The sequence below is a fragment of the Aedes aegypti genome, chromosome 3, assembly GCF_002204515.2.
Source record: "Aedes aegypti strain LVP_AGWG chromosome 3, AaegL5.0 Primary Assembly, whole genome shotgun sequence".
In the NCBI taxonomy this organism is placed as follows: Eukaryota; Metazoa; Arthropoda; class Insecta; order Diptera; family Culicidae; genus Aedes; species Aedes aegypti.
The window spans coordinates 341,709,721-341,735,850 of record NC_035109.1 but is presented as its reverse complement, the minus strand read 5'-3'; the positions used below and the strand labels follow the sequence as shown (position 1 = coordinate 341,735,850).

Below are 26,130 nucleotides of genomic sequence, written 5' to 3'. Positions count from 1 at the left end.
TAGACTCCACAATACCTAATATTAATAGATATCCCCGATCACATAATGCAGCTCACAATCCTCCGAACAAAGCAAGCATTTCAGATGACTGATATATCGACTTCCGACGTTTTTGTGACTTTTCAAACTTGATGGAGAAGTTCAATCCCTTAAAACCCCACGAGTCCTTAACACCCCATTTTACGGTACTAACTTCTTAAAAAGGTTTCACTTTTCTCAATAATTAGCAATGTAGTACCAAACAATGTTTGTTTGATTTTTTGAGCTTGGCTCTAACTTTTTGACTCAAGAGTTTGAAAGAAAAGTTTACTAGCCTAAAATAATCTTGCCGAAAGTTTTTGCACTCAAACATATTGGATACAAAAAAAAATCCTAAGTTGTTGAATATTCATACCACAATAAATCCAGATTTCCTTGGGAACAGCATTTTAAGAGTTTCTAATCTCTCATTAGTTAACTAATCGATTACAAATTGAATAGGTAAGGTAGATGCTGCTACATGTGTGGGTTTGTTTTATTTTTTTTAATTCACCCTAGATTTAATTACTTTAGAGAAACATCAATTTAATGAAACACTGATTTATTTTGGCATCTGGAGTTTGGCATCGGCCAAATTATCTGAAACTCGGCAGTAAGACGCACTTGAAGAGCATAATGTTGATAAATAGCAGTCAAGGCCTTCCTTAGTGTAGTGGTAAAGTCGGTGGCTACAAAGCAAACCCATGCTGAAGGTGTCTGGGTTCAACTTCCCAACAAGCCATGTGAGCAAAATGGTCACATAAAAAAATAAAGTGAGAAGCCGGCCAAGAAAAATGAGAAGAAGAAGAGGCATTCGCAAAATCCCATGTGCGAAATAAATCAAAAGAATGAGCACAAAAAATTTTGATAATGAAGACGCGTTCACTCCAACGGAAATGCTCCACGTGTAGTAACAGCGGCGGAAGTAATTTACCGGTTTCAATTTGAGTGTCAGGAGCTCAGGGCCAAATTTTCGAGCCGCAAATTTTTCTCGGTGCACGCAAGCAAATGGCGGCGGTGCTCACTCTCTTTCTCTCGTACCCAAACTGCGATGGGGGGATGTGAGGCGTTCGATTCGCCAATCACGCTTAAAATCAGTTACACTGTATTGATTTGCTCTCATCTTTGGAATAGTGGAACAGCATTGGATTACGAAAATCAAACATACTGAGCAAGGTCGACCCATTGGCCCCGAAAGATTGAGATTTTCAGAAGCCAATCCCTGGGCTTAGTATTTTACTGCCAATTAACTTAATTTGCAACATCCACAAGAGTAATTTGATTATTCCGCAAGGAAAATAGTGGCAGTTCGCTCATACTGGATCAGCTGTCAAGATTACTTTGGTTATTAGCAGCAAACTGTACTTGACCGCTCTACTTGGGATGTCGATACTCAGCCTGCCCAGTAGGTCCGGTACGTACGGACCTGTGAACTAGACTATCGAAATGCATACATTTTGCATTTTGACATACGAACGCTTTATGTTTCGTTTTAGCATCAACTCACATCCAGGCGTCGGTAGGCGCGTGGTGTACGCACAGACCTAACGATCGCAAGGTCCTTGGTTCGATTCCAGGTTGCTGCGAGAAACATTTTTTGTTGCCAATGTTTGGTTTCATAAGGCAAAGCTATGAATTTCAACCCGATTTATTGTGGCGAATTTTCATAAGTGCATCCAATGTATTTCGATAGTCCATTTGCCTGAGTGTATTAAAAACGCACGGGCCTATCGATCGCAAGGTCCTTGGTTCGATTCCAGGTTGCCGCGAAAACATGTTTTGGTTTCACAAGGCAACGCTACGAATCTCAACCCGATTTAAATAAGGCTCCCCCAAAACTACGCGACTTTTTACGGCGACAGCGACACGATTTCGTTGTTGTGTCGCTGCAAGCACTCTTCTATGGAACCATCTTGACTGACACGACGCGAATCGCTGCGAAATCGCGACGTTTTTTTGTCGCTGTCGCCGTAAAAAGTCGCTTAGATCTGGGGGAGCCTTTAAGTCGATAGACTTCTTCAAATCCTTGAATCATTCGAGTGTATCAAAAGCTGTTCCTCTAGTGGAGGTTTGCTTTGGGTACGGATGCACCGCTACAGTGAGTGCCAGCCAGTGCTCGCCTACCTGTCCGGGCTTTACAGTTGCTGGCAGAGAAAGGGGTGCATGATTGGCCAATTTTATTGATTTGCGAAAGGGTTCGGGAAGAATTCGCCATTCAGTGGCAAAGTGCACGTAACTTTTCGGGGGGATTTATTTCCCTCTGGAAATAAATGGAAATGGAATATCATTGACTGTGCAACTCTTTGTTCTAAACTTGGATGGTAGTCCTGAAAAGGACTGATTGGATGTTAGATACTGTTTTACAACAGTACGGTTGCTGTCCCAAATTTACTTCTTGGCAGCGGTCTTCTTCGCGGCAGCTTTCTTGGCTGGGGCAGCCTTCTTCGGTTTTGGGGTCTTGGGCTTCTTGGCGGCGGTCTTGGAAGGTTTGGTGGCCTTCTGCTTCGGAGCAGCAGCCTTCTTCACACCACCGGCCTTTTTGGCAGCCTTGGCACCAGCAGCTTTGGCTTTCTTGGCTGCAGCCGGCTTCTTGGCTTTCTTCTCGCCGGCTGGCTTCTTGGCCTTCTTCTCCCCAGCTGGTTTCTTGGTGGCCTTCTTCTTCTCTCCGGTAGCCTTCTTGGCCTTCTTCTCGCCGGCCTTCTTCGGTTTCTTCTCACTGGCGGCCTTCTTAGCTTCAGCCTTCAGCTTGAACGAACCGGAAGCGCCGGTGCCCTTGGTTTGGACGAACTTGCCCTTCTCGACGCCATTCTTCAAGGCCTTCTTGAGGAATGGGGCAAGCTTGGCGACATCGCATTTGTAGTTGGCGGCGATGTACTTCTTGATGGCCTGCAGGGACGATCCGTTGCGTTCCTTCAAGGTTTTGATGGCAGCAACAACCATGTCGTTGACTGGGGGGTGGGTCGACGGCTTCTTCGGCTTGCCCTGTCCCTTGGGGGCCCTTGGCTTCTTGGTCTTGGCTGGCGAGGCAGCCGGGGCTGCGGCAGCGGCTTCAGTGGCAACTTCAGACATCTCGATAGGTAGCTAGAGTAACACTCACACGATGGCGATAGTAAACGAATGAATGACGGAAATTCTGGCAACAGTGCGGTGTTCGATTTCGTCGTCTGTGTTAGGGATGCAGACATGGTCGTCCACTGGATGACTGTTCGCGAAATATTGTACATATTTTTGGTAACACCTTTTTAAAACGCATTTTTCCGGTAATCGCACTAAGTATTTGCCTGTCTAGTATGTCCGTTTGGTGAGTGCATGAGTCTCGCTAGCAGCCCGTCATCGCCACATCGGGCCGGTTTCGCGAGAAGCACCGCTGAGACATGTCTTTACAGCACCCGTGCGCCATATGGTGTGGCTTTGCTCGATAAAACAATCAATAGTAACTATTGAAACAATACCACCCTGCACGGCGGTGGTGAATTTGGCAACATGAATGGTTGCTCTTTGCGGTGACATGCGGGTATAGCCAGTATGCCGGTGTCTAATGGCCCCTAATGAGCCTCAAACAAAGTCATTCCCAGTGCCGACGAGCGATGTTACGCGTTTGGTTTTAGTAAACTTTGAACAATGTTAATTTGATGTTTTTCATCAAACATACCGAAAACTTGGGCTCGACTATGACGTCAGTCACACAAGTTTGTGCCATTTTGTCCGGAAAACAATGTCACCAAACACTAATCACCTTCCACCTGTGCACTGTTGGTTGGTCGAATGTGTGCAAATTGCTGGCATTGCCTCAGCCATCGGCGGCAACTGCATTGGAAAAGGACAGTGCACGTGCTACTATGGATCTAGCTTATCTGAGAATGTTTTACTTCAAGAAGCAAGCAAGCAAAGCAAGCACCCTCCCTGCGGTGGAATCTGCAAATGAGCTAGTGCGAAATCTGCCCGAATAGGCATCGGTTTTGCTAGCTGCAGTTGCATCGAATGAACATTCCATACAATCTCTTCTGGCGGCAGTAGTACCGGACATGTCGCGCTGAATTCGCGACAAATTGTTCTCGGAAGTCCCTAACATGCCCCACGGCACGTGTTCCCGGTGTAGAAACTGCACCCTACACTCCCCCCGATCGAGATATATTTTTGTGTACAGTGCCCTCAGGGGCTGTTCAACGTGTCTGTCCGTGCTAGTACTGAGCAACACCCGAGCCAGGAAGCCGAATGGCAACCACACAACGTGTCATGTCACCATCATTCGCAAACTTCATAACGCCAACAATGACCATTTGCAACGCGCCCACCACCCATTGTGTATAAGAATGTTTTCCCAATTTCGTTTGACCCGTTACATCTCGAAGACACACCACCCACCCATGAACTATGTGAATGGGCCCCATCAATGGGAACTGATTGATGGCATTATCGAGATTATCCGATCGATACCATTTGCATCAACTGTTGTTCGATAAACGTTATTATGATAGCCTGAACTGCTGGGATGCTCTTACGAGATCGTTTGTAATGGGACGCTAGAAAACATAATGAGCTTCTTTCCAATACGTTGAGAAGAAGAACGAACGAACCACGAAACTTGTCATCATGCCTGCCTAGCTAGCTAGTCCTATGATGTCAAAATTGTCTAAACTACTAACATGCAGCACAACCGATAGCAAAAATGAAGTTGTTAAGGTGCAACATGGCAATCAGCATAAATATTGAACTTTAAACGTTCTGCTAGTGAATGAAGTGTGGTTAAGGTACAACATTTTTTTGCAATCAGCAGAAATGTTGAACGTACGAAGTGGATCTTCTTGTTTTAAATTCAAACGGATGGAAAAACTTAGATCTAGGGTTTTTTTGTGAACAGATTTTTCCCTATACTGCTTAACAATTAAGTTCCTATTATTTATTACGCAGCTGAATGGGGATCCAAATCTCTGCAACTGTAATCGTTATAATTAATCAATACTGAAACTGATAACATCGAATAAATAAAATGAATTGAATAAATTCAAACTGATAAGAGAGGGGGGTGTTGTCACGTATGAAGTCACCGCCGTGACACTACCTCAGTCGGTTCAATAGTGTGATAAAACAGTCTAGTGTCAGATTTTCAAAATCAACTCTTTTTCGGGATTGAAATAGTGGCCCTGAAAAGGGCCTTTTGGTTTGGTGTGATTGAACGCAGTGTCGGTCGTCATTTACTTGGAGCTGGTGTACTTGGTGACGGCCTTGGTGCCTTCCGAAACGGCGTGCTTGGCCAACTCTCCCGGGAGCAGAAGCCGGACGGCGGTTTGGATTTCGCGGGATGTGATCGTCGAACGCTTGTTGTAGTGGGCCAGGCGGGAGGCTTCGGCGGCAATACGCTCAAAGATGTCGTTGACGAAGCTGTTCATGATGCTCATGGCTTTCGACGAAACGCCAGTGTCGGGGTGAACTTGCTTCAACACCTTGTAGATGTAGATGGCGTAGCTTTCCTTCCTGCGCTGCTTCTTCTTCTTCTTATCGCCCTTGACAATGTTCTTCTGGGCCTTGCCGGATTTCTTCGCGGCCTTTCCGCTGGTTTTCGGTGCCATCGTGCTGCTAACGTTGTTTTAGATTCCAAACGAAAACTGAAACTGATGCCCGACCGAACCAGTCGGTTCTCTTTTATACCCGTAGAATGGTGAGCGCTGTTCCGCCCCTTCGCTTCGTTTGCTACTTCATCCATTTCGTTCGCACCATCCTAGTATGAGTGCAGCGCAGGGCTACGCATGTATAAAAGATACCCTCATCCGGTGAAATCACCATCAGTACCGCTTACGTACGCTTCGTGAACGTTTGTTTCTCAAGTCCACTCAAACTCAACCACAAAATGTCTGGCCGCGGCAAAGGAGGCAAAGTTAAGGGAAAGGCAAAGTCCCGTTCCAACCGCGCTGGATTGCAGTTCCCAGTCGGTCGTATTCACCGTCTGCTCCGGAAGGGCAACTATGCCGAGCGTGTCGGTGCCGGCGCTCCAGTCTACTTGGCTGCCGTTATGGAATATCTGGCCGCTGAAGTGCTCGAATTGGCAGGAAACGCTGCCCGTGACAACAAGAAGACCAGAATCATTCCCCGTCATCTGCAGTTGGCCATCCGCAACGACGAAGAATTGAACAAGCTGCTGTCCGGTGTTACCATCGCCCAAGGTGGTGTTCTGCCCAACATTCAGGCTGTCTTGCTGCCGAAGAAAACCGAAAAGAAGGCATAAGTTACACTGCGTGCATCAAACCAAAAACCGTCCTTTTCAGGACGACAATATCCAGTCCACCGCTAGAGAGTTGTTGTTGAAATATTGCAGATTTATCTAATTTAGCCACAGAGAGGATCGATGAAGAGATATCGGCCATATTATGACCATTTCTGAATCAATTCCTAGATTCCGCGGGGGGAAACGTTTGGGCTTCTTAAATGTTCTGTTCGGGATACCTCGAACTTTCGATTTTTGGAGTTCAATTTGCCGAAACAGAAACATAAAACATTGAAACAGCCAGCCCTGCGTGAGCTGTTCCTGAAGAGAGAGGAGGGTAAACTGTTCATCCAGTTCCTGCCCCATTTTCTACTATCTACTGCTTGACAATAGAAGAGTTGATGAAGCAGGTAGTATTTAAAAAAACTTATATTATTTATTCGAGGAAAGGCTATATCAGGAGCTCCTAATATTAAAGGAATCAATCAATTTCCAAACCCCACAATTATCAATTATAACTATCATAGGGGTGTGTTTCAAAGTAAACAAGCCAAAGATTACGTTTCAATCATACGGTCAAACTTTCAATGTTGGATGTTCGAGTTGTCTAGTTTGTAGCAACAAGGGGAGGCGAGCTGGGAAAGCTTCTGCATCCGGAAAAGAGCATAAGAAGAAGGGGAAACATACGGCCGGTACCAGAGAATGAAGTCCGCGCTGGAGATGCACATTCAAAAGTGTGTGCAAAGCGAAGCATGAAGGGACAACTCGAGTTGTCGGTTGGTTGACGTACCTCCCTCATCAGTGTTGAGAGTATGATCGTTCGGTGGTAGGAGGAAGGTCAAGGGGCTTTAGGAAGTAATCGTTCCCCCAGGGGAACAAACAGTTTTAGGTACACTGAAGGGAAAATTGCTCACACAACTCTTTTAGGGAATGCTCTAGTGGCCCTGAAAAGGGCCGTTTTGTTGAGAATGGCAACTATAATGCAGACCGAATTTAAGCGCGTTCTCCACGGATACGGCGAGCCAGCTGGATGTCCTTGGGCATAATGGTGACACGCTTGGCGTGGATGGCGCAAAGGTTGGTATCTTCGAAAAGACCGACCAGATAGGCCTCGCTCGCTTCCTGCAGGGCCATGACAGCCGAGCTCTGGAAGCGCAGATCGGTCTTGAAGTCCTGGGCGATCTCACGAACCAGACGCTGGAATGGCAGCTTGCGGATCAGCAGCTCAGTCGACTTTTGGTAGCGACGGATTTCACGCAGAGCAACGGTTCCTGGCCGATAACGGTGAGGCTTCTTGACACCTCCGGTGGCTGGGGCGCTCTTGCGAGCGGCTTTGGTAGCCAGCTGCTTGCGAGGAGCTTTTCCTCCAGTAGACTTACGAGCAGTCTGCTTGGTACGGGCCATTGTGTTAGATGATGATTAATTTGCTTTCAATCCAAACGGATCAGTTGAAACGCAGCGACAGAATGAGGGTCAAAAAACCAGGCAGTCCTCTTTTATATGCTCATATCGATGCAGGCAACCAATCGGAAGCCACGGAAGAATAGAAAAAGCAAGAGAGGAAAGAAGAACTCAACCCTCGAGTGGGTATAAAAGTGGCCGCTAGTGTTTGGCGCAGCCATGCAGTTGCGTGATAGTTTTCGAGTGAATAAGACGTGCGAATCGGAAGCTAAAAGGAAAAGCGAAAAGGAGAGAGACCTATTTTCGACGGTGCCACCCGTCAGTGTGTGAAAGAGTGTTCAACCGCGATCGTGTTGCGATCACAGTGAGCGTTGGCATTTGCGTTGTGTGACAGCAAAAGGAAGAGAAGAAGCGAGCCGGAGTGATTCCGTCGGCGAGCTGCAGTGCAGCAGGGCGTTGCGGGGTGGGAAAAGAAAACAACAAAAACCGTGAAAAGTTGTGGTGGTCGTTCGAATTGATTTCGCCGACGTTTGGTAGTGCCTAAACGAATAGGATTTTGCGGTGCGTGGAAGGAGAAGAAGAATTCCTCTAGTGCGTGAGTGAAGACAATTGATTGTCTGGAGTTGTGATTGTGGGAGCTCGGCCTGTTGGCCATGGCGGCTGTAAATGCCGCTCCCCCTGGGGGGAATTCCGGTAACGGGAGAAGATTACCGGAATGGTTGGATCCGAACAGTAATCACGGACAATTAGTGGTGATGTCGATGGTGGCGAAAGACGGAGGAAAGTTCCCGGACAATCCGTTCGTTATCGGGCGGTCGCTGGAACATGCCGCCGGTGGAAAATTGGACGAGACGTACACCGAAAACAGAGGTTCGCGGTACGTGTTGAAAGTGCGAAGTGAAGCGAAAGTGCAAAAGTTGCTGCAGATGACGGAGCTGATTGATGGCACCAAGGTGGCGATTCAATTGCATCCGACGATGAATTTCGTCAAATGCGTTGTCAGCTGCCCGGAAGCGATCAACATGAGCAAGGAATTGCTTGAAACGGAGTTGAGCAGCCAGGGCGTGACGAATGTCCACCGAATCACACGGCAGGATGGAAAGGTAAGAGTAAATACCCCTACCCTTATTTTGACCATCAGTGGAACTGTTATCCCGAAGCATATTTGGTTCGGTTCGCTTCGAGTTCCCACCCGTGTGTATTATCCCTCCCCAATGGTTTGTTACAAGTGTTTCGCGTACGGTCACACAAAATTGCGTTGCCAGGGGCAGGAACGGTGTCGAAATTGTTCGAAAAGTCACCCAATCGATCTCGAGGCCGGCTGTGCATCGCCTCCGCAGTGTTTGCATTGTGGCGAAGGGCATCAGTCGAACAGCAAGAAATGTAAGGTGTTCCAGAAGGAGGAGGAAATCATCCGGATCAAGGTCAACACCGGCGTGTCGTTCATTGACGCGAAAAAGGAGTACGACCGGGTCCATGGCGAAAAATCGTATGCTGGGGTTTCCGGTGCTCAGAATCGATTGCATCAGGACGAAAAGGATCGGGAAATTCAAGTTTTACGGGCTGAAGTGGAGCGGATGAAAGGAGTCGACCAGGAATTGGCGAAGCTCCGAAAAATCGTCGAGGAGCTTTCGACGAAGAAGCATAAGCGGAGCAAGAAGGAACGAACGATCCAAGTCATGAAGGTAACCGATTCGGAGATGGAGGCAGAAGAAATCGACAAGAAGGACAAGTTGGCGAAAAGGAAGCAGCAAGGAGGATCCGGAGAAATCTCCCCTCCCTACAAGCGGAATACGAACGGGAACGATTCGGAATTAATGTCGGGTAGCAACTACGAATCGACGGGAGCTATTGGTGGCGAGGTGAGTTCACCTCTTCCTCAAAGATCCAGGTATGGCCCAACGAAACCGCAATCAAGCCGCATGTAACAGTCGAAGTAGTGAACAGCATAGTTGTAGCCCCCCAAAAGTGTTTGCAGTGCAGTGGAACATTAACGGCCTTAAAGGCCGTCAGGATGAACTTTTGTTATTAGTGCGTGAAAATCCTCCTGTAGCTATCGCTCTGCAGGAGACTAAAAACAGTGACAACTCGTTTCTTGGGCGCTTCCTCCGGGAAGAATACGTATGGTTTAATCGTGTGGATCCGGAAAACAGCACGGTGCGGGGCGTCGCTCTTGCAGTGCGTAAGTCTTTCGATCCGTCTCCCGTGGTATTAGACTCTTCCATACCAGCAGTAGCAGCAACGATCCTTTATCCAATAGAAGCCACTCTGGTTTCTCTATACATCCCTCCAGATAAAATGACTGTCCAAATGGTGGAAGACATCTTAGCGTCGATTGTGCTGGCAAGCAAGTATCCGCTAGTGGTGATGGGAGACCTTAATGCCCACCATGAGGCTTGGGGCTCCAATAAATCAGACAATAAGGGAAAAGCAATCCTAGAGTTCGTGGTTGATCACGACCTAGTGATTTTGAATTCCGGACAAGGTACCCGATTAGATCCTGTCAGCGGAAAGTTATCTGCAATCGACCTCACCATTGTATCAACGGAGATTGGGTATAAACTGAGCTGGACAGTGGATGAAGATAACCGAGGTAGTGATCATTTCCCGATCATAATATCCGTTACTGGAGCTGAAGTTGCTAAGCAGACTAAAAGGCGGCAATGGATGTACAACAAGGCGGATTGGAAGGGTTTTGAGAACTCCATCGAGAAGAAAAGTGACCAGTTTTCCAGCATCGCTGAGTTCACCAAGCTCGTGAAGTCAAGTGCGGAGAAATTCATTCCTCGAACCAGCTCGAATGTTGGGAGAAAATCGGTTCACTGGTGGAACCCGGAAGTGGAAAACAACGTAAAGTACCGGAGGAAAAAGCTACGTAAGGTAAAAAAGCTACCCGACCATCACCCGGAAAAAGCCGAAGCTGTTAAAGAGTTCAAGCTAGCGAGAAACAACTGCAGACGAGTCATCAATAAAGCGAAAAAAGCATCCTGGGACGAGTTTACTAATTCGTTCAATCCAGACACTCCAGTGAGCCTCATCTGGCGTAACGTGAAAGCGTTGAGCGGGAAGAATCAAGTAACGGCACCAACCCTTCGGCTGAATGACGTGTTTTTGGAGGACCCCAAAGAAATTGCAAACACAATGGCTGATTATCTTGAGCAGATATACGGACCTGAAGAGATGATTGCGGCCGAGCCCATGGCAGATACTCCCAAAATTGAAGGTCTGTTCAATAGGGATATCTCCATGGAAGAGCTGTTGTGGGCAATAGACCAGAGTAAAGGGCAATCCGTTGGGCCTGATTCTCTCGGATACCCAATGTTGAAACACCTCCCATATAAGGCCAAAGTCGGTTTCTTGAAGCTTATCAATGAGGTTTGGAAGTCGGGAAAAATTCCACATGAGTGGAAGGAAGGTACAGTTATCCCGTTACCCAAACCTGGTAAAGACCCCAAGATCCTCGGCAATCAACGTCCCATCACATTGATGAGCTGTGCTGGGAAGACGGTAGAACGGATTGTCAACCGGCGGCTCGTTGAGGTAATTGAATCAAACCAGCTGTTGGATCCACGACAATATGGGTTCCGTCAGGGAAGAGGCATCGATATGTATCTAGCGGATCTGGAAGCATGCGTTGACGAGGCTCTAGGAAAAAAGCAGCACATCGACTTAGTTTCTCTGGACATCAGCAAGGCTTACGATCACATCTCCAACAAGGCAATAGTAAAACAGCTGCAGAACTGGGGAATTCACGGAAGGTTGATGGAGTTTGTTCAAGACTACCTCAGAGATAGGTACTTTCGAGTGGCAATTGGAGGGACCTTCTCTGATAGGAAGAAACAAACCAACGGCGTACCACAAGGATCAGTGCTGGCAGTGACTCTCTTCGTGATCGGCATGAACTCTGTATTTGGCAGGGTTTCGGAGAGTAGTCCATCGCGCGTGCTGCGCTTCTTTGTTTATGCTGACGATATTGTCGTAGTCATCTCCGGTCTGAACCAAAAGGCAGTCAGGAAAAAGGTACAAGAAGTCGTTTCATGGATAGGAAACTGGGCCAATGACAGCGGCCTTAAAATTGCTGCTGAAAAATCGAAGCACCTTCACATTTGCAAAAAGTTGAAACACGCAAACCTTCCAGAAGTGAAACTAAATGGAGCCAGCATACCACTGGTTAAAAGTACCAAAGTGCTTGGGGTGACGATCAACAGCAGATTCGACTTCAAGGAACATGCAGTGCAGGTCAAGAAGGAGTGTAAAAGTCGAACATCGTTGCTTCGGATCATTGGACGTCGATCCGGCGGAACAAGGTCAACTTTGCTGTACATCGGAAAGGCCCTAATAATTCCGAAGATATTTCATGGATGGGGCATAGTAAGTCGGAGCAATACGCAAGCAACAAATATCTTGAAACCTGTTTACAACGATATGCTACGTATTGCTTCCGGTGCGTTCCGGTCTAGCCCAATAGTAGCAATTTGTGCGGAGTCTGGCGAGCTGCCTTTTGAGCACTTGGCATGCCAAGTACTAGTGGCAAAAGCTTCGAAGCTGGAAGAGAAAAAGGCATTTGCAAACCACTCAGACGAGTGGCCAATTTCAACGCGTGCGAAAGGTATGTTTGAAGAAGCGACGGGTGAGGAATTGCCGCCCGTAGCGGAATTCCCCCGACCGCTGAGAAAAAGCTGGGCGTCTGCGGAAACAACGGTTGACTGGTCTATTAAGTCCCAATTCAAAGTAGGAGAAGCCACCAGCAAAGCACAAGCACTATTTATCGATTTAGCGAGAACAAGCTACGTAAACTTTAAGCATGTTTTCACTGATGGATCGGTAGACGAAGAGGAACGAGTCGGGCTGGGCATATACTGCAACGGAGAGGAGCGGTGTGCCCGTCTGCCGACGGGTTGCACGATTTTTTCGGCAGAAGCGAAGGCGTTACAGCTTGCTGTTCAGTCCGTTGAACCTGGAGAGAATGCTGTCATCTTCACGGACTCCGCGAGCTGTGTGGCAGCGATCGAAGCGAACACCACCAAACATCCGTGGATTAGAGCAGTGCAGATTGAAATGGAGAAGAAGAACGCGGTGATTTGCTGGATCCCTGGACACGTAGGAATTGATGGGAATGAGAAAGCGGATGCATTAGCGAATAGTGGAAGAAGAGAAGAAGTGCGGGATCGACAGGTACCGGCCGTCGATCGAAATAGTTGGAGCAAGAAGATTCTGGAGTATGTGTGGGAAGGGGCCTGGCACCGAGAACGATCAGTGAAATTAAGAAGAGTGAAACCATCAACTGCTGCATGGAGGGACCGAAAGACTCGTAGTGAACAAGTGGTGCTAACCCGATTGCGTATCGGGCACACGAAAATAACCCATGGGTGGTTGATGGAAAAAGGGGAGGTGCCGAAGTGTCAGCATTGCGGCACAATAATTACAGTGGAGCATTTGCTCATTGAATGCAGGGCATTCGAAAAAGTGCGTAAGGAGATAGGACTCGAAAACAGTTTGGGGGAAATATTATGTTACGGACAAGAGAGGGAAGGGAAAGTGATCAAGTTTTTGAAAGAGTTGAAGCTTTTCAATCAAATTTAAAAAACTATGGGAAACGTTGAATCAAAAATGTAATGGACAACAATGTAAAAACAATGGAAAAAAGGTGAAAGAAGTAAATAAATCTGTTGATGAAAAAGAACTGTGAAAACAATCAAAAGTGTGAAAAGGGAAAAAACATCAAATGCATGCGAAACTGTCAATCGTCGAAAATATGAATGCGATTCTAACAATAAAACTGTTTTACACTCCGTAGATGACCGAGAGGCGAATGACCGCTTTTGCGGTTAAAGCCTCGTTAAACCAAAAACAACCAACCTTGGCGCAGCCATCAGTTCCAGTACTACCGTCGTCGAACACAGAACCAAATTCATCCAAAATGACCGGCCGTGGCAAGGGAGGCAAAGGACTCGGAAAAGGAGGCGCCAAGCGTCATCGCAAGGTTTTGCGTGATAACATCCAGGGTATCACCAAGCCCGCAATCCGTCGTCTGGCTCGTCGTGGAGGAGTCAAGCGTATCTCCGGACTTATCTACGAGGAAACTCGTGGTGTGTTGAAGGTGTTCCTGGAAAACGTCATCCGTGATGCCGTTACCTACACTGAACACGCCAAGCGTAAAACCGTTACCGCTATGGATGTTGTCTACGCTCTGAAGCGTCAGGGACGCACCCTGTACGGTTTCGGAGGTTAAATCGCATTCCAAAGTTTCGCTCTTCAAACGGCCCTTTTCAGGGCCACCAAACACACTCATCAAGGAGTTGATACGACAAATGTTCACACACTAAAAGCAAGGGTAATCTAATGGGACAAGCACTACACGCTTTTGCAGTCCGGCGGTGGCGTGGCTTGGGGAGAAAATTCTCGTCTCCGATTGGAAGACACCATAAAATGCCAATATATATATATACATACATAGTCTAGTCTAGTCAGCACTGTCATTTCCCGGGGTGGCACTACTGTTGTTACTTACTTGTTGTACTTCGGTCGGTTCGAAAACAACAACCGCTATGATGCCACGCCGGTGAAATCCAGTGCGTGCATCTTTCCATACCAATCTCACGTGCATGCATCTCAACTCCGGACTTCAGTGTCAGGTACGGAACGCTCGTCGTACCACTCCCTATTACCTATTACCACTCATCAAATTCCATTAGGATTGCGTTAGGAACTTCTTAGTTTGCCTCGCTCGGTTCCACAATGCGATGGACGAACAAATATTTCATCATGTTCCACACTGTACCTTATGAGAAATGGATGCGGTTGCAATCAATATTTACAAGCACTGGAATTGTGTTCGCGCACCCGAAACGAAACGAAGGGAAAACGAATCACCGAACCGGGTGAGAGACGGGAATTTGAATCCACCGACGGGAAAAAACCGGGAATTTGAGAAGGTCACCGGGAAAATCGTTTTGAACGAACATTTCCAAGCTTCGAATCTACAAACCACAACAAGCATTTATGACTTTGAACAAATCAGTTTCATTGAAATGTATTGAAAGTGGATGATGAAATGTCTACCGTAAAATGGGGTGTTTTCAAGCAACTTCTAGTATGTCAATAATTAAACAAAGGACAGCCCTACTACAGTAAGGACCCGATTTTGTCAGCCCCTCGATGAATTTTAGGCTGACCAAATCGGGTCATTTTATTTTGTTCCCGTTTTTCAAATTTCGACATGGTTACATGGACTTTTAAAGAGGGTACGTGGTAAAACATGACGATACCAATTTTTTGACAAATCTGAAATTGGCTGACAAAATCGGGTCAGTACTGGATTCTCTCGTCGCGTGCCAAACACAATTATGAGGATCCTATGGCAGATTTCTGAGATAATCATGAAAATGTGTGATTTTTGACGTAACTGCAAAACAGGGTTGTAAAGGAATTTGACTTTCGCAAATGAAACCATATTTTGCCAACAACAAAACATAATCTTTTTGATCAATAACTTTGATGCTTTCATTCATTTTCATAAGTTATGCTCAACCTCAATCAGATAATACATCAATATTATCGAACTTGGAACTCCTGCAAACGCAAACCGTTTTCTTTTAACTGCTAAATCTTTCATAGTTATTAATCTGGAAACTGTCAATACTTCGTAAAATTGTCTTGAATTGTTTTTGAGACTTAAATGCAACAGGATCATAACCTATATACCGTTAAGTCACCAGTCACCGTGCGGCCTCCATTCACCGTGCACATATACAAATTCCTACAGAATATTCATACAATTTTCACAAATCATTCTTTGGTCAGCAAAATAAGATAAAACTGATGAAACGAACTAGTTTTTGCCACAAATAATTTTGAAAAACCTAGTTTATGTAGACAAAATCATGTGAATTCTGTTTGATAACGAGATATTGCAACAATCTTAGTAGAAACGCCAAAAAATCACATTTTTTATTTTAACGATAGAGTATGAAATTTTTCAAAATTTCAACAAGTTTTCACTGTGGATATTATTAGTAAGATGTATTTCATCGTATGAGCAATGAGATTTAATGCAAATTAGAATTTTTATTGTGTTTCAGTCGAAACCCAAATGCACGGTGAATGGATCCTTTTCAATATATATGGATCCTATTACCGTGTATAGTGTAAAAGGCATGAAATTATGCGATAATATTAGATTTATTGTTATGTCGTCATTAAACTACTTCATATTTAGAATTTAAGTGAATATGGAATGGTTTGGACAATACAGTCAAACCTCCTATAACGATTTTAATTAAAAAATAATAATTTAGCCAATTTTTAAACTTTGTATAGTTTTTATTGTAAATGAAGATTTGAATACTCTTAAAAATGAATGCGCACACTACTAGCAACATAGTTGCTCCATTAACAACGTTTCTTCAAGATACAAAATCAAATCATGACGAAAACTATACGCACGGTAAATGGTGACACATAGAACGGTACGAGGCGACCTTAACATGACATTTTCAAACATAATTTTTGACTAATTTTTTGTTATGCATCACTAGTTTTAGATTTTTCCCTGAATTATTATATAATTGCCCGCTACGTAGTGGTATTCTAGTACGCTTCAAATTATTTGGAATAGTTTTATATTTTTTTGAAGTGCAAATTTTTCTTAAATGCACGGTGAATGGTAGCTTGACGGTACAGTTAACTCTCCCTAACTCGATATTGAAATTGTCTTGAATTGGTTTTGATACTTGAATGCAACAGGATCATAACCTATATATTTGCATTTGCTTCTTTGAATGATTGTTCTCCTTCGTCTTCGAAAATAGCCCCTATTTGTTTTGCTGGTCTGCTCGATAGGTAGACAGTTTGACAGTTCGATAGGTAGATTTGGTTTCACTCTTCGCGCAACTCGGGTGCCTCTGAGAAAAAAAAAAAAAAAAAAAAAAAAAATCCCATATTTTCAGGGCTAGACATTTTAGTAATATTCAGTAACAAACAAAATAGTCCCCTTAACCTTTACAATGCAGTGTTACTTCACGGAACAAGCCTAAAGTATAATGGAACATATATCGGCATAAATCGAACGAGTTTTGTAACTTGGAAAAAGTAGTAGAAAAGATAATCCCCTAACACCCCGCTAACTTTCAAAAAGAAACTTTTTCCATAAGAAATATTAAAAGGCGAAATCTAGATAACATTTTCAAAAGCTTTTGTCTGCGTTGTGATCTCAATTAAATATACTTATGTTCTGGGTTACTCACATAGTTTTGTTAATATTGTTTCATTGTTTTGTAGTTAAATCTTTTTTGCCAATAAAATTCTTTCAAAAATGGTTTGAATCGTTTTCAATATCTAGACTCCACAATACCTAATATTAATAGATATCCCCGATCACATAATGCAGCTCACAATCCTCCGAACAAAGCAAGCATTTCAGATGACTGATATATCGACTTCCGACGTTTTTGTGACTTTTCAAACTTGATGGAGAAGTTCAATCCCTTAAAACCCCACGAGTCCTTAACACCCCATTTTACGGTACTAACTTCTTAAAAAGGTTTCACTTTTCTCAATAATTAGCAATGTAGTACCAAACAATGTTTGTTTGATTTTTTGAGCTTGGCTCTAACTTTTTGACTCAAGAGTTTGAAAGAAAAGTTTACTAGCCTAAAATAATCTTGCCGAAAGTTTTTGCACTCAAACATATTGGATACAAAAAAAAATCCTAAGTTGTTGAATATTCATACCACAATAAATCCAGATTTCCTTGGGAACAGCATTTTAAGAGTTTCTAATCTCTCATTAGTTAACTAATCGATTACAAATTGAATAGGTAAGGTAGATGCTGCTACATGTGTGGGTTTGTTTTATTTTTTTTAATTCACCCTAGATTTAATTACTTTAGAGAAACATCAATTTAATGAAACACTGATTTATTTTGGCATCTGGAGTTTGGCATCGGCCAAATTATCTGAAACTCGGCAGTAAGACGCACTTGAAGAGCATAATGTTGATAAATAGCAGTCAAGGCCTTCCTTAGTGTAGTGGTAAAGTCGGTGGCTACAAAGCAAACCCATGCTGAAGGTGTCTGGGTTCAACTTCCCAACAAGCCATGTGAGCAAAATGGTCACATAAAAAAATAAAGTGAGAAGCCGGCCAAGAAAAATGAGAAGAAGAAGAGGCATTCGCAAAATCCCATGTGCGAAATAAATCAAAAGAATGAGCACAAAAAATTTTGATAATGAAGACGCGTTCACTCCAACGGAAATGCTCCACGTGTAGTAACAGCGGCGGAAGTAATTTACCGGTTTCAATTTGAGTGTCAGGAGCTCAGGGCCAAATTTTCGAGCCGCAAATTTTTCTCGGTGCACGCAAGCAAATGGCGGCGGTGCTCACTCTCTTTCTCTCGTACCCAAACTGCGATGGGGGGATGTGAGGCGTTCGATTCGCCAATCACGCTTAAAATCAGTTACACTGTATTGATTTGCTCTCATCTTTGGAATAGTGGAACAGCATTGGATTACGAAAATCAAACATACTGAGCAAGGTCGACCCATTGGCCCCGAAAGATTGAGATTTTCAGAAGCCAATCCCTGGGCTTAGTATTTTACTGCCAATTAACTTAATTTGCAACATCCACAAGAGTAATTTGATTATTCCGCAAGGAAAATAGTGGCAGTTCGCTCATACTGGATCAGCTGTCAAGATTACTTTGGTTATTAGCAGCAAACTGTACTTGACCGCTCTACTTGGGATGTCGATACTCAGCCTGCCCAGTAGGTCCGGTACGTACGGACCTGTGAACTAGACTATCGAAATGCATACATTTTGCATTTTGACATACGAACGCTTTATGTTTCGTTTTAGCATCAACTCACATCCAGGCGTCGGTAGGCGCGTGGTGTACGCACAGACCTAACGATCGCAAGGTCCTTGGTTCGATTCCAGGTTGCTGCGAGAAACATTTTTTGTTGCCAATGTTTGGTTTCATAAGGCAAAGCTATGAATTTCAACCCGATTTATTGTGGCGAATTTTCATAAGTGCATCCAATGTATTTCGATAGTCCATTTGCCTGAGTGTATTAAAAACGCACGGGCCTATCGATCGCAAGGTCCTTGGTTCGATTCCAGGTTGCCGCGAAAACATGTTTTGGTTTCACAAGGCAACGCTACGAATCTCAACCCGATTTAAATAAGGCTCCCCCAAAACTACGCGACTTTTTACGGCGACAGCGACACGATTTCGTTGTTGTGTCGCTGCAAGCACTCTTCTATGGAACCATCTTGACTGACACGACGCGAATCGCTGCGAAATCGCGACGTTTTTTTGTCGCTGTCGCCGTAAAAAGTCGCTTAGATCTGGGGGAGCCTTTAAGTCGATAGACTTCTTCAAATCCTTGAATCATTCGAGTGTATCAAAAGCTGTTCCTCTAGTGGAGGTTTGCTTTGGGTACGGATGCACCGCTACAGTGAGTGCCAGCCAGTGCTCGCCTACCTGTCCGGGCTTTACAGTTGCTGGCAGAGAAAGGGGTGCATGATTGGCCAATTTTATTGATTTGCGAAAGGGTTCGGGAAGAATTCGCCATTCAGTGGCAAAGTGCACGTAACTTTTCGGGGGGATTTATTTCCCTCTGGAAATAAATGGAAATGGAATATCATTGACTGTGCAACTCTTTGTTCTAAACTTGGATGGTAGTCCTGAAAAGGACTGATTGGATGTTAGATACTGTTTTACAACAGTACGGTTGCTGTCCCAAATTTACTTCTTGGCAGCGGTCTTCTTCGCGGCAGCTTTCTTGGCTGGGGCAGCCTTCTTCGGTTTTGGGGTCTTGGGCTTCTTGGCGGCGGTCTTGGAAGGTTTGGTGGCCTTCTGCTTCGGAGCAGCAGCCTTCTTCACACCACCGGCCTTTTTGGCAGCCTTGGCACCAGCAGCTTTGGCTTTCTTGGCTGCAGCCGGCTTCTTGGCTTTCTTCTCGCCGGCTGGCTTCTTGGCCTTCTTCTCCCCAGCTGGTTTCTTGGTGGCCTTCTTCTTCTCTCCGGTAGCCTTCTTGGCCTTCTTCTCGCCGGCCTTCTTCGGTTTCTTCTCACTGGCGGCCTTCTTAGCTTCAGCCTTCAGCTTGAACGAACCGGAAGCGCCGGTGCCCTTGGTTTGGACGAACTTGCCCTTCTCGACGCCATTCTTCAAGGCCTTCTTGAGGAATGGGGCAAGCTTGGCGACATCGCATTTGTAGTTGGCGGCGATGTACTTCTTGATGGCCTGCAGGGACGATCCGTTGCGTTCCTTCAAGGTTTTGATGGCAGCAACAACCATGTCGTTGACTGGGGGGTGGGTCGACGGCTTCTTCGGCTTGCCCTGTCCCTTGGGGGCCCTTGGCTTCTTGGTCTTGGCTGGCGAGGCAGCCGGGGCTGCGGCAGCGGCTTCAGTGGCAACTTCAGACATCTCGATAGGTAGCTAGAGTAACACTCACACGATGGCGATAGTAAACGAATGAATGACGGAAATTCTGGCAACAGTGCGGTGTTCGATTTCGTCGTCTGTGTTAGGGATGCAGACATGGTCGTCCACTGGATGACTGTTCGCGAAATATTGTACATATTTTTGGTAACACCTTTTTAAAACGCATTTTTCCGGTAATCGCACTAAGTATTTGCCTGTCTAGTATGTCCGTTTGGTGAGTGCATGAGTCTCGCTAGCAGCCCGTCATCGCCACATCGGGCCGGTTTCGCGAGAAGCACCGCTGAGACATGTCTTTACAGCACCCGTGCGCCATATGGTGTGGCTTTGCTCGATAAAACAATCAATAGTAACTATTGAAACAATACCACCCTGCACGGCGGTGGTGAATTTGGCAACATGAATGGTTGCTCTTTGCGGTGACATGCGGGTATAGCCAGTATGCCGGTGTCTAATGGCCCCTAATGAGCCTCAAACAAAGTCATTCCCAGTGCCGACGAGCGATGTTACGCGTTTGGTTTTAGTAAACTTTGAACAATGTTAATTTGATGTTTTTCATCAAACATACCGAAAACTTGGGCTCGACTATGACGTCAGTCACACAAGTTTGTGCCATTTTGTCCGGAAAACAATGTCACCAAACACTAATCACCTTCCACCTGTGCACTGTTGGTTGGTCGAATGTGTGCAAATTGCTGGCATTGCCTCAGCCATCGGCGGCAACTGCATTGGAAAAGGACAGTGCACGTGCTACTATGGATCTAGCTTATCTGAGAATGTTTTACTTCAAGAAGCAAGCAAGCAAAGCAAGCACCCTCCCTGCGGTGGAATCTGCAAATGAGCTAGTGCGAAATCTGCCCGAATAGGCATCGGTTTTGCTAGCTGCAGTTGCATCGAATGAACATTCCATACAATCTCTTCTGGCGGCAGTAGTACCGGACATGTCGCGCTGAATTCGCGACAAATTGTTCTCGGAAGTCCCTAACATGCCCCACGGCACGTGTTCCCGGTGTAGAAACTGCACCCTACACTCCCCCCGATCGAGATATATTTTTGTGTACAGTGCCCTCAGGGGCTGTTCAACGTGTCTGTCCGTGCTAGTACTGAGCAACACCCGAGCCAGGAAGCCGAATGGCAACCACACAACGTGTCATGTCACCATCATTCGCAAACTTCATAACGCCAACAATGACCATTTGCAACGCGCCCACCACCCATTGTGTATAAGAATGTTTTCCCAATTTCGTTTGACCCGTTACATCTCGAAGACACACCACCCACCCATGAACTATGTGAATGGGCCCCATCAATGGGAACTGATTGATGGCATTATCGAGATTATCCGATCGATACCATTTGCATCAACTGTTGTTCGAATAAACGTTATTATGATAGCCTGAACTGCTGGATGCTCTTACGAGATCGTTTGTAATGGGACGCTAGAAAACATAATGAGCTTCTTTCCAATACGTTGAGAAGAAGAACGAACGAACCACGAAACTTGTCATCATGCCTGCCTAGCTAGCTAGTCCTATGATGTCAAAATTGTCTAAACTACTAACATGCAGCACAACCGATAGCAAAAATGAAGTTGTTAAGGTGCAACATGGCAATCAGCATAAATATTGAACTTTAAACGTTCTGCTAGTGAATGAAGTGTGGTTAAGGTACAACATTTTTTTGCAATCAGCAGAAATGTTGAACGTACGAAGTGGATCTTCTTGTTTTAAATTCAAACGGATGGAAAAAACTTAGATCTAGGGTTTTTTTGTGAACAGATTTTTCCCTATACTGCTTAACAATAAGTTCCTATTATTTATTACGCAGCTGAATGGGGATCCAAATCTCTGCCAACTGTAATCGTTATAATTAATCAATACTGAAACTGATAACATCGAATAAATAAAATGAATTGAATAAATTCAAAACTGATAAGAGAGGGGGGTGTTGTCACGTATGAAGTCACCGCCGTGACACTACCTCAGTCGGTTCAATAGTGTGATAAAACAGTCTAGTGTCAGATTTTCAAAAATCAACTCTTTTTCGGGATTGAAATAGTGGCCCTGAAAAGGGCCTTTTGGTTTGGTGTGATTGAACGCAGTGTCGGTCGTCATTTACTTGGAGCTGGTGTACTTGGTGACGGCCTTGGTGCCTTCCGAAACGGCGTGCTTGGCCAACTCTCCCGGGAGCAGAAGCCGGACGGCGGTTTGGATTTCGCGGGATGTGATCGTCGAACGCTTGTTGTAGTGGGCCAGGCGGGAGGCTTCGGCGGCAATACGCTCAAAGATGTCGTTGACGAAGCTGTTCATGATGCTCATGGCTTTCGACGAAACGCCAGTGTCGGGGTGAACTTGCTTCAACACCTTGTAGATGTAGATGGCGTAGCTTTCCTTCCTGCGCTGCTTCTTCTTCTTCTTATCGCCCTTGACAATGTTCTTCTGGGCCTTGCCGGATTTCTTCGCGGCTTTCCGCTGGTTTTCGGTGCCATCGTGCTGCTAACGTTGTTTTAGATTCCAAACGAAAACTGAAACTGATGCCCGACCGAACCAGTCGGTTCTCTTTTATACCCGTAGAATGGTGAGCGCTGTTCCGCCCCTTCGCTTCGTTTGCTACTTCATCCATTTCGTTCGCACCATCCTAGTATGAGTGCAGCGCAGGGCTACGCATGTATAAAAGATACCCTCATCCGGTGAAATCACCATCATTATCATCATCATCATCATTCAGTTTTCAACCACCAGCGCGCGCGGACGTGTATTCGAGAGCGAGTATTTTCCGAGCGATTCAAACAGTGAGCAGTGCAGTGACATTCCAACCGATCGCGGTTGAAGAAACAGTTAACCACTTTTCAGTGGTACAAGTGACAGTGACAGTGACAGTAACAGTGATACGGTAAAGGACTTTATACCATTAGTGTGAAAAAAGTGATACAGTGCAAAGAGAGCCTTTGCGCGAAGAAGTGTGAGCGAGCATGGCGGCGAGTTCGGGGTGGGACCCTGGGCTTCCCCCCACGGCGTTCAATGGCGGTCCAACGGTTCCGGAATGGATGGGCGGCGTAGGCATCGGCCAGCTGCAAATCCTTTCCTTGTATGCAACGGACGGTGATACGAAGCTGTGCCCATTCATCGTGGGCAAATCAATGCAGGACCTCGTCGGCGAAATCGAAAACACACAACAGAAGCGAACGGGATGAAGTATGTGCTACGAGTACGTGACGCTGGGCAGGTAAGGAAAACTGCTCAGCATGAAGAAGCTCTTCAACGGAACGGCAGTGACGGTGGAACTCCACCCCGTCTTCAACAAAAGGCGCTGCGTGATTTCATGTCGTGAAATCCAAACCAAGACGGAACAAGAGCTGATGGAATGGCTGGCCAAGGACGGAGTGGTCGGTGTAAAAACGGATCACCCGAATGCAGGATGGCAAGCCGGTTAATACCCCAACTGTCATTCTGACGCTGAACGAACAGCAGTTGCCCGAACACATCAAGGTCGGACCACTGCGTATCAAGACACGCATGTACATCCCGGACCCGATGATATGCTACAAGTGCTTCAACTATGGCCACTCCAAACTCCGGTGCAAAGGCGCTGCAAAGTGCCGAAACTGCTCCAAAACCCACGATCTCGAAGGGGAGTGCAACGCTGCCCCTTTCTGCCAGCACTGCCAAGTGGCCCACGGACCTGCTAACCGATCCTGCCCTGTGTACGCGATGGAGAAGGAAATCGTTAGGGCTGCGATTCACCAAAGGCATTTCCCAGGAAGAAGCGAAGAAGCAGATCCAATCCGGCGGCGGTTCTTATGCTGCCGTCAGCTCAGCAGTTCAGCAGAGGTTGGTCAACGCCCGTACATCTACGGGACAATCGGATCAACTGAAAGCCAAAGACGACTTGATCAAGCAACTGACCGAAACCATCAGCAAGCTAACCAGCAGGATCGAGGAACTTGAAAGAAGTGCACCAGTAAAGAAGGAGAAGAAGCGATCCCGCAAGATCCAGATTATGAAGGATGAAGGTAGCGGCTCCGAAATGGAAACGGATTCCAGTGCCAAGCAGAGTGCCCCCGGACAACCCAGTGTAGGCGTCTCGAACCAGGTAAGTGCTGTCCTTCAAAGCCAAGCGTTCAGAAACACAAACGTCATCCAACCACGGAAATTCATGCCCCCCATTGTTAAAAAAGCAATTGCTGACCAATCGCAACAATGTTCTGATCTTGCTTATCCCCCATTCAACTACAAATCTCCCCCAAACCACCCTGGCACTCTAACGACCAACTGCAAACTCTAATGGATTCCACTCGTCTCAACTCCCCTCACTCACAATCTCACAATGGCACACATCAAACCCTCATAAATAGTCAATCGTCTCTAACCAACCCAACTCAATCCTGCCTAGCATTACAATGGAATCTCTTCGGACTTAAAGGTAAACTCTCAGAATTACAATTATTAATTTCTCAATTCAACCTATTGCTTAAGCGTACAGGAAACAATGATTCCCAATTCAACTTCAATAACTTCATCAAAGGTTATGATTGTATATTGCGAAAAACCCCTGATATCCTACAAACGTACAAGTTAGCATAAATCTGATATTCCTCATCGTAGAATTTTCTCTCCTTCATATGATTCTTTATTCGCAGTAGCCATATAAAGCAAACGTCTATCTAGGTAAACCACTGGAGATCCAGAAAGAGAGACAAAAATGTAAAGTCAGTGAGTGAGATAAGGTGAATGAATCGGAGTCGTGTTATTCTTCTGTAAACTTTTCTCAAGAATCTCCCAATACACAGATTATAAGTACAAGAGAGTTAATGGGCGAAACTTCGCATTTTCTATCTTTATCGGGTTGTGGAATGGGAACAACAATCCTTCCTCCAAGAGTTCAGGGATTTTCACGGGCGGGCCGCGTTCCAAATGTCGTTGAATATGGTAAGGAGATGGAATTACACCTATAGGAAGCTCTTGAGAAGGATAACCACAATCATCCCAGGCCAGCTGATGACCCTGGGATCTGTGTTAAAGCCCAATTCTAACTCTTTCATAATGAAAAATCACAATTATACTCCTAGATTTCCTCTTAAATTTGGGACTTTCTATTTTGTGAATAAATAGTAATAGCGAAAGTACGTTATTGGATGATGTAAAGTATATTGGCGGAGATAGGAAAGTGTAATCAGCAAACGATGTCGGTAATAATTGAAAGGATTGTTAGTGATTGATACGATTTTAGTTTAATAGTCTGTCTACTTTTAACTACCGTTAATCGATGGACTTTGTCCCACAGTCTTTTGATAGCACTGTCAGGTAAATAGGAAATGAATTCGTCCCAGCTGTCTTGTTTGCCGTTTAATGACCGGACTGCTGCATCCTAGCAGCTTGAATTCAGAAAAAGGGTTTGAGAGTCTTACTATCTCCTTTGCAATCTCTAGAAACACGTAGTTTTTGCGACGAGTTGAACTGCCAGAACGAACCTCGGGTTCCACCATGGGAAACCACTTTTTACCTGGGAGAACCATTGTTCTGGGAAGAATGTGTGCTCTACTATGGGCAAAACAATTGTTCGAACGAATTCCTCACTGAGAAGGGGCTCTGTTGGGGAAAATACCGAGAAGAACCTCGTTATGATAGCTAGGCCATGTCAGCCCAGCTCAATATTCCAACAAGGACGCAGGAATTGACACAGAGGAGCCACTATTCAGTTGGATAACAATAGGCAAGATGGTCGACTACCACAACATCATGTGGACCTAACCCAAAACAGCTGAAATTGAGGCTTATGGGAGGATACTGAAAGGTCTAAAGCTGAATGAGACCAGTTGAGAGACTGATTCTAGTGGACTACCATCGTTCAGCCAGAGTCATGCCATATTCGTCAAAATTTGGCATAAAATCGATCCTCTAGCATCCATTACGATGCAGCCCCAAGAGTTGAATGACCGTTAAATCACCCCGATGAGGAGAACAGGTGTATAGATAGTTTGTCACAGTATTTTGGCAAGAACTAGTTATGGTATTAAATGATAAATGAAACAGGTTGTGTTGATTTTCAAGGGAAATCAAATTTCTATGGC

General features: G+C 45.4%; 6 protein-coding genes across 6 annotated transcripts; 2 read left to right on the top strand and 4 right to left on the bottom strand.

Annotated features, from left to right (window-relative positions):
- Positions 1–2,345: 2,345 nt before the first annotated feature.
- On the bottom strand, positions 2,346–3,816 carry LOC110679102 (histone H1-like). Its single transcript, XM_021853062.1, has one exon. The coding sequence runs from the start codon at positions 3,085–3,087 to the stop codon at positions 2,407–2,409; it is 681 nt and encodes a 226-aa protein (XP_021708754.1). The 5' UTR covers positions 3,088–3,816; the 3' UTR covers positions 2,346–2,406.
- Positions 3,817–5,161: 1,345 nt separating this feature from the next.
- LOC110679056 (histone H2B) lies at positions 5,162–5,689 on the bottom strand. Its single transcript, XM_021852984.1, has one exon. The coding sequence runs from the start codon at positions 5,586–5,588 to the stop codon at positions 5,214–5,216; it is 375 nt and encodes a 124-aa protein (XP_021708676.1). The 5' UTR covers positions 5,589–5,689; the 3' UTR covers positions 5,162–5,213.
- Positions 5,690–5,782: 93 nt separating this feature from the next.
- On the top strand, positions 5,783–6,289 carry LOC110679057 (histone H2A). The gene has a single exon (XM_021852985.1). It carries the CDS (start codon positions 5,867–5,869, stop codon positions 6,239–6,241), a length of 375 nt encoding a protein of 124 aa, XP_021708677.1. The 5' UTR covers positions 5,783–5,866; the 3' UTR covers positions 6,242–6,289.
- A 2,909-nt stretch (positions 6,290–9,198) lies between these two features.
- On the top strand, positions 9,199–13,900 carry LOC110678229. Its single transcript, XM_021850848.1, has 2 exons — positions 9,199–9,483; positions 13,419–13,900. The coding sequence occupies exons 1-2, from the start codon at positions 9,199–9,201 to the stop codon at positions 13,851–13,853; spliced, it is 720 nt and encodes a 239-aa protein (XP_021706540.1). The 3' UTR covers positions 13,854–13,900.
- A 5,403-nt stretch (positions 13,901–19,303) lies between these two features.
- Positions 19,304–20,774, bottom strand: LOC110679117 (histone H1-like). Its single transcript, XM_021853115.1, has one exon. It carries the CDS (start codon positions 20,043–20,045, stop codon positions 19,365–19,367), a length of 681 nt encoding a protein of 226 aa, XP_021708807.1. The 5' UTR covers positions 20,046–20,774; the 3' UTR covers positions 19,304–19,364.
- Positions 20,775–22,122: 1,348 nt separating this feature from the next.
- LOC110678228 (histone H2B-like) lies at positions 22,123–22,682 on the bottom strand. Its single transcript, XM_021850846.1, has 2 exons — positions 22,608–22,682; positions 22,123–22,555 (listed from the first exon to the last, which is right to left on the bottom strand). The coding sequence occupies exons 1-2, from the start codon at positions 22,680–22,682 to the stop codon at positions 22,175–22,177; spliced, it is 456 nt and encodes a 151-aa protein (XP_021706538.1). The 3' UTR covers positions 22,123–22,174.
- Between the last annotated feature and the right edge of the window lie 3,448 nt (positions 22,683–26,130).

Excerpts from the sequence above, each read along its gene's own strand:
- LOC110678229 (XM_021850848.1), top strand. The coding sequence starts at position 9,199 with ATGAAAGGAGTCGACCAGGAATTGGCGAAGCTCCGAAAAATCGTCGAG. Across the intron at positions 9,484-13,418 it reads CGGGAGCTATTGGTGGCGAG|ATGACCGAGAGGCGAATGAC; the intron begins GTGAGTTCACCT and ends TACACTCCGTAG.
- LOC110679057 (XM_021852985.1), top strand. The coding sequence starts at position 5,867 with ATGTCTGGCCGCGGCAAAGGAGGCAAAGTTAAGGGAAAGGCAAAGTCC.
- LOC110679102 (XM_021853062.1), bottom strand. The coding sequence starts at position 3,087 with ATGTCTGAAGTTGCCACTGAAGCCGCTGCCGCAGCCCCGGCTGCCTCG.
- LOC110679056 (XM_021852984.1), bottom strand. The coding sequence starts at position 5,588 with ATGGCACCGAAAACCAGCGGAAAGGCCGCGAAGAAATCCGGCAAGGCC.
- LOC110679117 (XM_021853115.1), bottom strand. The coding sequence starts at position 20,045 with ATGTCTGAAGTTGCCACTGAAGCCGCTGCCGCAGCCCCGGCTGCCTCG.
- LOC110678228 (XM_021850846.1), bottom strand. The coding sequence starts at position 22,682 with ATGGATGAAGTAGCAAACGAAGCGAAGGGGCGGAACAGCGCTCACCAT. Across the intron at positions 22,556-22,607 it reads GTATAAAAGAGAACCGACTG|CAGCACGATGGCACCGAAAA; the intron begins GTTCGGTCGGGC and ends AAACAACGTTAG.